Genomic DNA, 13,380 nt, shown 5'->3' with positions numbered 1-13,380 from the left:
TCTCACTCAGCTCGGGTTTCATTTAGATTATTTCTGTACAATTCGGGTAAAAGAAGGCACCTAAGGCATATGACATTGAAAAAAACCGGGAGTGACACGATCAATGTAAAATAAAAGCGGAAAAATTATAAACAATAAGATAAATGAGAAGGCACCGATTTTTGTGCCTTAATTTAATTTCCACTCTAAGAGTACAGTTGTTTGTTTCTAAATTTCACCGCGGATTTCCTTTTAAAAGCCACAATTTTACCCAACACAGTTCGACATGCGCTCAGTTATTTATCTACTCACACTGAATTGTATTCAAAACACTAAGGCAGTTATTAGTGATCCATATAAGCGATGGATATACGCCCAAATGTATGGTTTTGCAAATAATGCCTGCGTGTGTGTGTGGTGTATTATTATCTACATTTAAATTTATTTATTTAGCAGACGCTTTTGTCCAGAGCGACTTCCAATGAACTCTATGTAGTGTTACTAGCCCACACACCTTATTCACCGCGGTGACTTACACTGCTAGATACACTACTTACACTTGGTCACTCATCCATACATCAGTGAAACACACTCGCTCTCTGTCACTCACACACTAGTATATTTATATATTATATACTTATCTGCTGTGATTAGTTTCTCACAGATTGTCGTACATAATGTTCTACTGTATAGGTATCATTAGAAAGCATTATACTTCCAGGGGTGCATAGCTGAGATAAAATAGATACATTTTAAATGAATGAAAAAAACCTACAATGTGCACAGTGCCCCAAAAATGCAGGACACACTCTTCAGTGGATTTCTGAGGGCACGGGCATGAATGGAAAGTTCTGAGTCAATCCGCGGGGGTTGGTGGTGAGCTTTTGTAGCTGTGATTAATTTTAATTATTGGTGAATGCATAACATTGGGCAAGCGATTTCCTCTCAACATCCCCCCCATTAGAAGTACTCAATATCACAGTTCAAAATAGACGATTAGACTTCCCACTTAAAACTGCTGAAAGAGTAGTGCGACCACAAGGCTTACATGTGTCACTAACACTTCATTGTGAGGGTTCCGCCCTGAAACAGACAGAATGTGACCAAATCTAAACGCCTGTATTTGACCGTGAACTGGAGGATATTGAGAGAGAGGAACAAATTAAGGATCGTTATGATTACGTAGCCAAGCGGAATATGATCCTGCGATATTGCGACATCAAAGATGGGCCGCTTGGCTAGACTTTTAGGCTAATAAAGTTGGATAAACGTGTGAGGAGTCGGCGGAAAATAAGCAGCGGTAAAGAAATAAAACGGTCATGAGACCTTATGAAGATGGACCCATATTACAGGGCACGATGCAGCAACACCATCACACAGGGGCATACATGCTGTCCGGCAACTTAATACGCGGCAAATTGGGGGGAGAAAGAAAAAAAAAAAAATCCAACCTTATAGTGCATTCTGAAAGAAAACCAAAAGCCACGACATGTCAGCCGAAAAGAGTTTTTTTTTTCCTTGTTATCTGAAGCGCAATAAGTGCACTCAGGGCTGCGAAAGTAGGCTGCGGGGCTCCTGTGCGGGCGCCCGCCGCGCTGCCCTCCTGTAACAGCCCTATATGGATATATAGCACAGTACCGTCGACTTGTTATTATATTATTGCTTCTCTCGTATCTGGGCAACAGCGTTTCCTTGCCAGCCCGAAAACTCTTCCTTTGACCGTGTCAAAAGGAAACGATACAAGACCATAGTGACAGCACTGCGTGAGGATGATGTGCAGGCTGTCAGGCGTATTTTTAAATGAAATTCCTTTTAATACTCAGTACTTCTCAATGCTTTAATCCGCGTGAACTCTTGAGGTGGGCGTCACTCTGCACCGAAATCTCGAAATGAGAACTACACAGTCTTCGAATTAGTGGACCGGGAGACTGTTATCTCACCGCAGGGCGTAGCACATGTGTCCTGCTGGGGGTTCGAGATCCTGCAACAGACCTCTTAAGAGTTTCAGACGATTCATTGCCGCTGCGGGTTAATCAAGGGTGCTCGTTTGCTCCGCAAATTGACACCTACGTTTGATCAAGCCCTTAAATGACATAATTATTAATTATTAGTTTCGGGATCAGGCAACAGTATCCTGGTCTAAAATTATTATTACCAATTACATCGTCAAGCAGACAAGACAGTCTAGTTTACTGGTAAATATTTATTAAAGATGACGTGAGTTATTTCAGGAAACAGTCCCAACTTTTACAAGATTTGCTATTATTTTCTGCGCAATTTGGGTGAAACCTGTTTTGCATGTTGCGCTTCCATGCAGAGTTACTAAAAACAGAAGGGATGTGGACTTTCAGAAAAGCCGTTCACACCGGGCTGTATTGACTCGTTCCGAACTTGTCATCGCTCAAAGTCTTCTTTGTAATTTTATAATCCTATTAAATTGTAACTGTTGCTTTGAATACCCAATTTAAGACCACAATTATTCATTTTACACTACACTTTAAAAAAGTTCGAAGTGAAATAAGAAAAATGACAGCAAGTTCTCTCAGAGAGATGCAAAAAAACCCCACAGGACTGCTGAAATAGACCACATGCGCTACTAATATCGTGAAATAACTTCGCACACATATTTGTAACATTAAAACTATGCGGTAGAGGCTATTCACAGCCCAAAAAACAGAATTCCCAAGTTGGCGGTGCGACTTATGTATTTAAAAAAAATGCAAGGTAAACTCTGGGGTCTGCTTCACCAGGTGTAGGAGCCCTCGACTTCCCCCGTTGGCGATAACTTCGCATAACGCTGGAAATAACATGACAGAAATCATACTACTGACGCAGTCACGCGGCAACGTATTTTAGATCGAATTTTAAAACTCCGTGATCTGTGAGAGTACTTTAAATACAGTCGTTTTCTTTTTTTTTTTGCACTTTCCGTTCCTGATACGGTCGGTACGGTTTCACCGCCGCGCCTGTTTCAACGCGTCAGTTCTTTCACTTCACAAATATCACGACGTGTGGGCCGTTCATTTTAATTTCACGAAATAACTGAAGTAGGAAAATGTGGCGAATATATATATTGGCGTGTTTTCCCAGTTCGGGTCCACACTTCACTTGGGCTCGTTTCCCGACCCACGGTGCCGCGACACGGCTCTCTCCCCACGAAGGCTCTGCCGCCCCTGGAGCCGCGCGGCCGGGGAGGGCCGCTGCCGAACGGCGCGGAGCTCAGATCGCACGCGGCCGCCGCGCCGCGCCGCGCTGCTCTGCAAGGGACAGCCATTTTCTCTCGTCGCGCACAAAACGCACTGAAAGCGGTTGTTTTCTAGGGGCTCCGCGGTGAAGGAAATGGTCGCTACGAAAAAAAAGCTGCGGTTGGGCAAGGTGTGATGAAAGTGTGCAGCTGTGTCACGCCGAAGAGGTCTGCAGGAGCGCCGTTCACTACGAGAGCGAATCGGTGGCATGACTGTTATACAGTAAAATCCGCCATTTTAGTTGACGATATTGTATTCGTGGAAGGCGGCTGCCATAAATTTGATTTAATCTCATTTCGGAAGCTGAGGAAATTGTTGTTACAGCACAACTGGAGACTGAACTACGCGATTCTGAAAGTTTACTGCCTATAAAAGACAATATTTTGCACCACATTCCGTACTCCCAGTAACACATTAACACAAAGAATTGGCATATTTTGAATGTGGTTTCATTATGATCCAGAATCAATTAATATGCTGTTTTAAATAAATGCAAAGAATACGTAGAAAGAATTTTTTTTTTCTGAACAGAAAAGCATCGCTTGCTTGTTAGGAGTCTGTGTTGAGCTATGGAGACTAGCAGAAGACTTGAGCAAATTGTGGAGATGCGTCAGTACGCGAGCAAACCGAGTTAATTTGCGTTCATTTGCAAACAAGAGATGTCAAACGATGTGGGGAAAAAAAGTCTTAGACTAATGGGATAGCGAATTACGAAATGTGAATCGATTTCCAGTTCCCTTCTCCAGGAAAACTCTGATCTGAAATTTGACAGAGCAATACCTATTTACCCAGTTTCTTGTGTGTGTGTGTGTGTGTATACATACATGACATATGTATATATAATCTTGAACCTCACACTAGCTTTTATCGTAAACGTATTTACTTGGACACATTTCTGAGTTGTCAGCACAAAAGCGATTCATGGGTTTATTCAATCGCCTCATTAAAGAACTGTTAATCCATTTACTCCGTTTGTTCAACAGGGCAATAATGGAGCAAGGTGTAAGGTCAAGTGTTTTTTTTTTTTTTTGTTTTTCTTGTTTTCGGTGAAAGTTCAACGGGAGGACAACTGTGCATTTTAAACTGTAGACTCGTGAGCCCAATTCACCTGCCGATGAGCATGTAGCGGAAACGCGACCGGTAGCTGCTGCGGGCACGTGAAGATGCCCGTGTCACACGTGCGGCCCGTGTGTGTGTGAGAGAGAGAGAGAGAGAGAGAGAGAGAGAGAGAGAGAGAGAGAGAGCGAGCGGGATCCCTGGACGGGCTAAAATTCAGTAAACCGAACAGAAGTGACCGGGAACCTGCCCATATCATCTTCTCCATTAATCCCGCCGCTGAGTGGACGTACGACACGCGCAACGTCGAATACGAGCCAAAAGCACGTGACACTTCGAGCGATCAGACCGACATGCTAGTGTACGTGGCCTCGGACCCGTAACACACGGAATACCTAAGATCTAAAAACACACGGGCTGTCAGGTCTGCAAAAAACAAAGAGAAAGGCGGTAGAAGAAAATATTAGGCCCAAAAATGTGTGTGACATTTGCAGAGACTCCTTCAGCTGGGCGGAGGCACAGTAACACCGCTTGAGCACTTTCTAATATTTCCCTGTTTTGTTTAAACAGTTTTTTCTCCTACGTAAAGTCTCACTTCATTTGAAGGACAGGGCCACACAAGAACTTCGGTTTCTTTCCTTTTTATTATAATTATTCTGTATTGCAAAACATGGTAGCGAACCCAGTCTCTGTAATGAATTTTTCACCTTTTATGAAGTTACATTGTTATACAGAAAGGTAAGAAAATGTTGTAACCATTTTGAACAACATGAAAAACAATTATTTTCTACATGATGTTAGTCTCGGGCCCGTAAGCAAAGGCAAAGAAGGAGGGATAACATAACCTCCCCATTGGTGTGACTCTGAAACAGAACATCCAGTTTAAAGACAAAATCCCCGCTTTGCAGAGGACCCACACATATGTAGAAATGGCAAAAAAAAAAAGGTCAGTGTCATCTAAAGTGTTTGAAGTTTACAAACAGCCTAAAGTAATATTTCTGTATTCTAAAGCAGCACTAACGGGACTTAAAAGTGCCTTTCCAGCTTTTCAAATAATATATTTTACAAAAAAATTTAAACAAAATCTTCGGTAATAAAGACTGTTCAGTCGGTATTTATACGGATAGACAACAGTTAGTGGTTAACGGACTGGACTTGCAACCATACTCAAGTCCTACAAGTCCTGCCTTTGTAACTCAGTTAAAAAATTAGCAAAGAACACTGTTTCATTCTTTCTGACTAAAACCACCTCCTAAGCATCTAAATATGATGAAGTAGAAAATTAATAATTTTATAATTTTTGCCAGAGCCTGGTAAACAAGATTTACTAGGAAGAACTATTCTCTTTTCAGAACAGCAGAGGAACAGTGACAATTATTACCCCATAACAAACCTTGTAAGAAAAATTTTTATAGAACAGTTCTTTATAAATAGTAACACTCCATTCTAACTCCATCCCTGCTTTCCTCCCCTAGGCAACAAAATCAATGAGTGCATCTCATTTAACAAAACATTACCAGACCGAGAGGCCCAATGATACCTTGAAATGAAGTATCCCCAGAGTGATTCTCCTCAACTGCCCCAAATGCCCCAGTGAATGAGGGCTACCCCCCTCTTATGTCAATCTTCTCCTCATTTTCATCATGTTATATAGCCCAGGACAGTACATTGTGGGTTAGAAAGCAACCATGGTCAGAGACCAATAAAAAGAAAATATGTCTACAGAAATTATATATGTACATGCTTTTTTAATCACGTCTAATACGCCCATCGGCCTTGTGCCATCATGCCTTGTACTAAGCCCTATCTAGCTATTGTAAAACAGTGTATTCTTCCACTTTATGAAGTACACTAAGATACGTGTACTCTACTGAACTCAAAACCACAAAAGCATTTATGTATCTAAAAACACTATAAACATCAGCAACTTTTTTGTGATAAATATTTTTTCTGTGTACAAATATTCATTTTCATATATACTATACAGTTTCACATTTTGTCTTTATACTTTTGATGCTCTGGCACAAATGGTTTTTACACAGAAATGTATTCCTTAAAGGTCACAGTCAGACAGTTTGTGGTCACATCTGTGATGATGATGTTTCCCAAGAAAGGCTTAAAGCTAAACACAGACTCCTTCGTCCATGTCGAGTCCTCTGCCGCAGGGGTCTTGGCCCTAGCAAACGAGTCTGACCCAGGCTTGGACCTCACACAGCTCAGGTCGATGGGCTCCTCTAGGCCCGAGTCCAGGAAGTCAGAATGGTAGCTAGTGAGCTGTGGATCTGTGGACATCTGCCAGCTTGGAGCCGGAGTGCTGATGCTCCTGGAGCCGACAAACACTTTGGATCTATCCCGGGTCTCCTCTGTCTCAGAGAGGCGCCGCTTGAGGATTCGGGCTGCCATCGGGACAGACTGCTCCCCATCCCGATCTGGCAAGAAGGAGATGGGCGCCTGGGGCTCATCTGGCTTGATGCTCACTTGTGAAGGCTGCTTCTCTGGGACTTTGCCCTGAGGCACAGCCAAACCCTTTTCATGCTGCTCTGGTCCACTGAGTTTGTCTTCAAGGGCATCTGCCCATTCCAAGGAAGACTGGTTCTTAGACTCTTTAGATATTTTGGGAGACATTACATCCCCATCATCTTTTGTGATACTAGGTTCCAGGACATGACACCCAGTCTTTGCAGTCCCATCTGTGAGTGGGTCCAGATTTCCGACTTCACACCCAATTTTGTGTAGTGGCTCGTCTACCCCAGACGAATCCCCGTTTTTGATTTTTGCATCCTGTGTACCGTTCTCCATGTACTTGCTCATGACAATGACAATGCGGCCATTCTTGTTTTTGTTCTTGATGATTTTCATCTTGCTGCTGATACTGCGAGGGAAAGTTGCCTCCCTACTGTCCCTAGCATCACCCCCTTTTACTTCCAGGGAGAGCTCTTTCATTTTACTCAGGCATCCTGAGGTTTTGTCACAGGCTAATTTCTTTTGAAGCTTCCACTCATGATTCATGAGCTCCTGATCTTTGAGCTCCTTGGACCTCTGATACTGCACATCGTACATTTTAGGGTCTGGCTGGTAATGGTGATGCTTTTTGCTGTTAAGCTGATAGAAATATTTCTTCTTTCCATTAACTTGTTGCTCTGTCTGACTTTCCTTGCCATTGGGCTGATATTGATGGTGTTTTCTACTGTTAAGCTGATACTGTTGTGGCTGGGAGTGGATCTTGACTGGGTCCAGCTGGGAATGGTGGTCCTCATGCAAGGATGACTCCTGAAACTCAGAGAAGAGACTCGATCTCCTGGCAAAGGAGGGAAGCTAAAATGAGAAGAACAAAATGGAGCACAAGTATCGTTATTTCTGTCATGGGAAAAACTACATGATTAGACAAAACATTAAATATTTAAAATTGCAGTAGCCAAGTAAAAAAGGCTTTACTTTGACCAAACAAAATTTTTAACAAACTTGGATCTAACAAACTCTCATTTTACTTCAATAGCTAGATAATGGGTTTAGCAATGTCTGATTTCTTTATATTTTTTAATCATTTTTATCATAAAATCCATGTTAAACTGGGACAGACCATTTTGTACCACTATACTGTCATCTTATTACACCTTTTGCTCTTTGTGTTGGTCACTGTGACCTAGCCTCACAGGAACATCCAGAAATGCCTCATACCTAGCACACACCTGACAGACAATCGCACACCCGTTCCTGAGATTCTGAACTGGCAGTTCAGGGCTTTAACTAGAACTACCAAGCAATTCCTGATATGCTTCCTTGACATAAATCTGATATTAACGACACCTCAATGTGGCTACCTTCGAAGTGCAAGTTGCTGGCAGGTCCCATGAGAACCCAGAAAATGGCGATGACTACAGTTCCTCATAAGATTTAAAAAAATGCACTCCAATATACAAAGGTACAACACACACTATGTGAACTCAGCACGACATGCATGCAAATGTACCCAAAACATCGGCTATAGATACAATATCGCATACTGTAGGGATATCTAGATTTTTATTCTTTCACGTTAAACAAATGGGATGACAATTACCTGCACAAAAAGATTTTTTGGTTTGGGTCCCCGTTTGCGATACCCCATCAACTGCTCCTGCTTCTCCCTGTTAAATTTGAAAAAAAAGCATTAACAGGCAATTCATTACACTTAAAGCGAATCTAATATGAAACTATTTACTCATCTGCTCCACCTTCTCTTAAAATTGTCCACCCTGGAAAAGTCATTTAACCTTTAAATGCATTCTTCCAGCTTTAGCTGAAGTTTCACAAATATGATATGTAAACACCACTCCGAATCCTTGCTGGGAAACACCCTTGGAAATGCCACTGGGAAACGTCACCATGGAATCAGCAAGGCATCTCTGGTAATCCAGCACCCTCCCTCATCCTCTCCAGAGAGTTACATATATTATACAAGGCTGAGATATAAATGTTAATTCTAGTGCACCTTATATACCTGATGACCAAACTCCTTCTACACTATAGCAATATAGTACTGTACCCTGGGAGGACAACCCCTCCCAGCAGGGAAAACAATCTGCAATATTGTATGCAGGGTGTGTCTCGGAGCAGGCATGAATCTTTTCACTGCCTACTACTGCAACAAGTGGACCCACTTGAAGTCCCAAATACACAGGCTTGCCATTTTAAAACCTGCTCATCAGGATTGCAGTAGAGCCTGTCCCCTGTGCTAATGCAACAGTCAAAAACACAAGAGGACGACAATACTACAGCATCCACGAGCACAGGAACTTGGTTATGGAAATCCGTCTCTCTGTAGGTCCACTCTTAATTTTTTTTGTCAGTAGAAGAATTGTAATAAGTATTAGATTTTTCCTCCCTTTTCTCTTATTTTGCTTCACAGTTTGGATTAATCAGTACATGTTTTTGCAGAACCTCAAGAGTCACATGCATAAATTTAGTCGCCAAAACATCTGTCAAATGCAGGGCAAAAACAACCACTCCTTTTATATCAATGTGTTTTCATTTTGCAGTAACTTTGATTTCTAACATTGGACTTAAGGCAGAATGCTTGTATTTTACATCATCCCAACACAGACAGCTTGTTAAATTCACAAAAAAGAGAATGGATGAATTAAACATTTGCCCAACACTGTCTTTTCCAAGAATTACTTATGTCACAGAGCAGGGGGAGCTTCTACTAGGATTAACACTTCAAAATGATAGGCAAGCAGACACTGAATGCAAGTAAAATACTGAAACCAGAGTAAGAGTCAGCGCAGACTGGGTGTTGACTTGTTTTGTCAGTACCAGCCTTTCACATTTTCAAAAAACCTGAAAGGTGGTGCATGCAGAATATTTACACCAAATGTGTGCTACAGAATTGTGTTCTTGATGGTATGCACCAAAACACTATAATTATAAGTATGTCGCCTCTGACTCTCCATTTCTAGCCACAGTTAAGACCTGAATTACAGTACAAGACTATATATTTCCCTCTGAAGAATGGCTTATACTTTATTCTATTACAGCAACATACAAGTAATAAAATAAACACACAAATATAAAGCAGCACTTTCAGGTTTACATTTAAATGTGCACATTGTCCACTAATTTTATTCAAAAGAAACTCAGCTCATAAAGAAAAAAAAACCTACATTGAGGCCCAATGTTATGACTATGAAATAACATTGCTTTTAGCTGTGTGATCAGTGGAAGCGCATTGTTTTGTTCAACAGTCACATTTATTCTCTGTATTGGGTGTAGGGTGGAAATAGTAAAAAGTCTAAAATCTCCCTCATCCCAGCAGATGGGTGGACTCCTCTGACTCACCTTCTGCAACAGGTTTTCCTTCAGTATTTGAGCACGTGCCATATACTTTAGCAATTAAGTCACTTCAACAGAACAAATTTGAGAAATGAACACAAATTACCCCCCCTTTTTTTTTTTTTAAATACCTCATCACGAAAGAGTAGTACAGTGTGAGAGGCACGCTGTGATTGTACTTAGAAAAAAAAAAACACTGGCAGTACTGTAGTAAGCGCTGATGTGTTAAATACACGTGAGTCACAGAGAACACGAGTGGGAGGAACGCGGTGCCGCGTATCCTTGGGGAAGCGAGGCCGAGGCCGAGGCCGCGGGGAATCGGAGCCCCGCCCCCCGCCCCGCGTTCCCCTCCCCCATTGGCTGTGAAGGGTCAGCGCGTGGAGTCAAGGCTGACAGCCGCCTCACCTGTTCTGGAAAGCAACGAGAAGCCGAGGGTCCAGGATGTTTTCTTCTGGTTCCCAAGTGTTGTACCTAGAAACGAAACGGTTAAAAGAGCGGGAAACAGATTAGTCTACTGAGCCCTCCTCCCAAACACTCACTGTTACCCGCGCATTCTCTGTAAAGGCTTTGAGGCAGATTACAGTAAAACTGTTACAACACATTGGCTGCTTCGGATTCTGTGATAACGTCATGTGCGCGCGTTAAACACTGATAGAAAAAAAAAAAAAACAAACATATTTCGCTAAATGCGGCCATGATGACGCGTATAATCCAATATCCAACATTTATGTGAGAAAACGCTTCAAAAAGTAACAGGTTAGGCATAAAAGGGGTGGATTCGTTTCCCCGGCTTCGCAATGAGAGCAGAAGAAGAGAAGAGTGACACGGCGCGCGACCTGCAAACCGCGCGCGCACACCCGTGACCGTGGACAACTTTTATTGACCTTTAGTAGAACAGAAACAGCGTGTGTGCGCGCCCGTTCATTTCGCAGATACTTTTTGTCCATTACACGCAGGTGGTGCATAAAATTAATTAAAGTAGAATTACACGGCCACGCATTCTCCCCTCCCCCGCATAAATTAGTGATGGCATCCGTGGCTGCAATAAGCCACATAACGCGCGGGCAGCCACATTCCAGATTTTACAGGGAAGAAAAAAAAGAAAAAAAAAAAAAGCTGCTGCCAACGAAAAATCCACAAGGAGGAAGAAACCGTGCGAGAAATGCACACTTACTTGGAGGACCACCCCCTCCACTTGACCAGATATTCTGTCCTTCCCTGTAAAACAAGATAATAAGTGGAGATATAATGACAGTGAGTGGAGGACGAGGCGATTTCAGGATTTGCACCAACATTCCGGGAGCAGCTGTTCGCCTCCAGCGACTGCACACGCTGCCGCTGCTGCTGCTGCGCGCCTTTACCTTCTTTAATCGCTTCTTTTCGATGCTCTCCACCGCGAAGACGTGCTCCCCCGCCGCAGGTAGATCCATCCTTTCGTCTCGGTCGTGAAGGAAACGTCAGCAGCGCGCGCACGCGGCCGCGCGACGCCTGTTCACGCTGGTAATTTTCCTCTGGTCTGAAGAGAAATTACGGTCTCGCTTCGCTCCCGCTTTCTCTCTCACTCTCTCTCTCTCTTTCTCCCTCGCGCTCTCTCGCGCTCAGTGCCAGCAGGCAGCAATGTGCACTGTTTAGAAGACAGCTCGTGCAATAACCAGGGCCATGACGTCAGAAGGAAGAGGCGGGGTGCCTGAGGTTAAAAAGGCTCTTACAAACTTGGATGGTTGAACCCAACGCCGGCGGTAACCGCAAAATCATATTTATTTAATTTGTCCGTATATATACAACGTGTGTACCACATAAGTATGTAAAATCATAATTATGGTTTACAGACGTAGCACACTTCTTGTAACTCACTAACTAACGCTGGAGGTACACAGATTGCATCTTCGTGAATCCTGTATAATAATGTAAATCTAGATCGAAATAAAGTTCTTAACAGTCGAGTCATTGCTATGAAATCAGTGCTTCTGGCATATTATTTATTTTTCTGCGACAAACTGGATGGGGCAGTTATTATAAGCGTGTTGAACCTCAGCCATGCCATGTTCCGGTCCAGTCCTGGGCAAAACCGAACGGAGCTCCATCGGTGTGTGAAGGGCATCCATCTCCACGAACGACTTACACTTCATGCGCGCAGTGCAGAAGGCGCAAGTTATGGCGCAAGCGAAACAATATTCACATTCATTCAGGTGGTCGCAGTAATTAAATCACCTTGATGGTATGAGATTAGGCGGGAATCACATCCACGCTCAAACATCGTATCTCAACCTGGTTTTCTCAAGCAGAAATGCGAACGGGCCAAACTGATGACGCAACACATTCCATGTATGAAATGTGAAAAAGCTACAACTTATATTTACTGTTAACGAAACAACGATGCTATTCAGAATGATCTATCAGCAATACTGCAGATACCTGGAAAAAATGGCAAATAACATAGCAGAATTTCCTACTAAAAGGACAATTTTAAGGAAGACCTGTCTGCTTTTCTGAAGATGAAACGTTACAGTTGATAAGTAAAACAGCTAAAAATTTATATATCAGTTAACGCCCCAGGACAGATCGGTCTTCTAAGGTTAACGAATTGACGAGGGTATTAATAATACATCATATTGATAAGCCCTTTTACTACTGCCTAGGGTACATTCCATTCCATATAAAAACGATGCGATTTCCTGATAACTGAAAAACTGAGCAATGCGAAGTGCGAACTCGATATTCATTCGTGCCTCGGTGCAGCTCATTCCAGAGTTAATTAAGATATGAGCGCGAGGATGAGAGGAATTTAATCATCTCTAATTGGTGATTTTGTAGTTGGGGGGGGACGACGACGACGACTGGGCTTTCCAGTGCGTGATGTGGATAAATCACATCACCGTGGGCGGATAGCCACTGACTGAACAGGAGATATGTAGGTCAGCAGCGATGGTCCGAGAACCCAGCGGCGGTTCCACCACCAGCCCCGTTATTAATGGCATGTGAACCCGGACATACACCACCAGTCCACTCCTTTAACACTTTACTACACTTCCTCTTCAGCAGCACACATGGTACACGTACATTTATGTAGAAACTATCGGATCCTGCTGATGTGAGAAAATACAAAAAAAAAAAAAAAAAAATCTCGACCACCCACACGTATGTGAGACGCACGTGCGACTGAACGCTTCATCATGTCTCAGTGGCTCAAGTGAAATAATAAGATTCCCTCCCTGTGAACAATGTCTTACATTTAGCTCACAGGGCACAGTTTTCTGCAGCAAATGTACACATCGCTTCTCCGAGGGAC

General features: G+C 42.8%; 1 protein-coding gene across 1 annotated transcript; it reads right to left on the bottom strand.

Annotated features, from left to right (window-relative positions):
- Window positions 1–4,912: 4,912 nt before the first annotated feature.
- LOC108937346 (E3 SUMO-protein ligase CBX4-like) lies at window positions 4,913–12,619 on the bottom strand. Its single transcript, XM_018757219.2, has 5 exons — window positions 11,453–12,619; window positions 11,266–11,309; window positions 10,497–10,562; window positions 8,341–8,407; window positions 4,913–7,595 (listed from the first exon to the last, which is right to left on the bottom strand). The coding sequence occupies exons 1-5, from the start codon at window positions 11,519–11,521 to the stop codon at window positions 6,315–6,317; spliced, it is 1,527 nt and encodes a 508-aa protein (XP_018612735.1). The 5' UTR covers window positions 11,522–12,619; the 3' UTR covers window positions 4,913–6,314.
- Window positions 12,620–13,380: the final 761 nt, after the last annotated feature.

Source organism: Scleropages formosus, chromosome 8 (genome assembly GCF_900964775.1).
Source record: "Scleropages formosus chromosome 8, fSclFor1.1, whole genome shotgun sequence".
NCBI classification, from domain to species: Eukaryota; Metazoa; Chordata; class Actinopteri; order Osteoglossiformes; family Osteoglossidae; genus Scleropages; species Scleropages formosus.
The sequence above is the reverse complement of the archived record's forward strand: the minus strand, read 5'-3'. Positions and strand labels throughout refer to the sequence as shown.

Excerpts from the sequence above, each read along its gene's own strand:
- LOC108937346 (XM_018757219.2), bottom strand. The coding sequence starts at position 11,521 with ATGGATCTACCTGCGGCGGGGGAGCACGTCTTCGCGGTGGAGAGCATC. Across the intron at positions 10,563-11,265 it reads TGGAGGGGGTGGTCCTCCAA|GTACAACACTTGGGAACCAG; the intron begins GTAAGTGTGCAT and ends TTTCGTTTCTAG. Across the intron at positions 8,408-10,496 it reads CTCGTTGCTTTCCAGAACAG|GGAGAAGCAGGAGCAGTTGA; the intron begins GTGAGGCGGCTG and ends CAAATTTAACAG.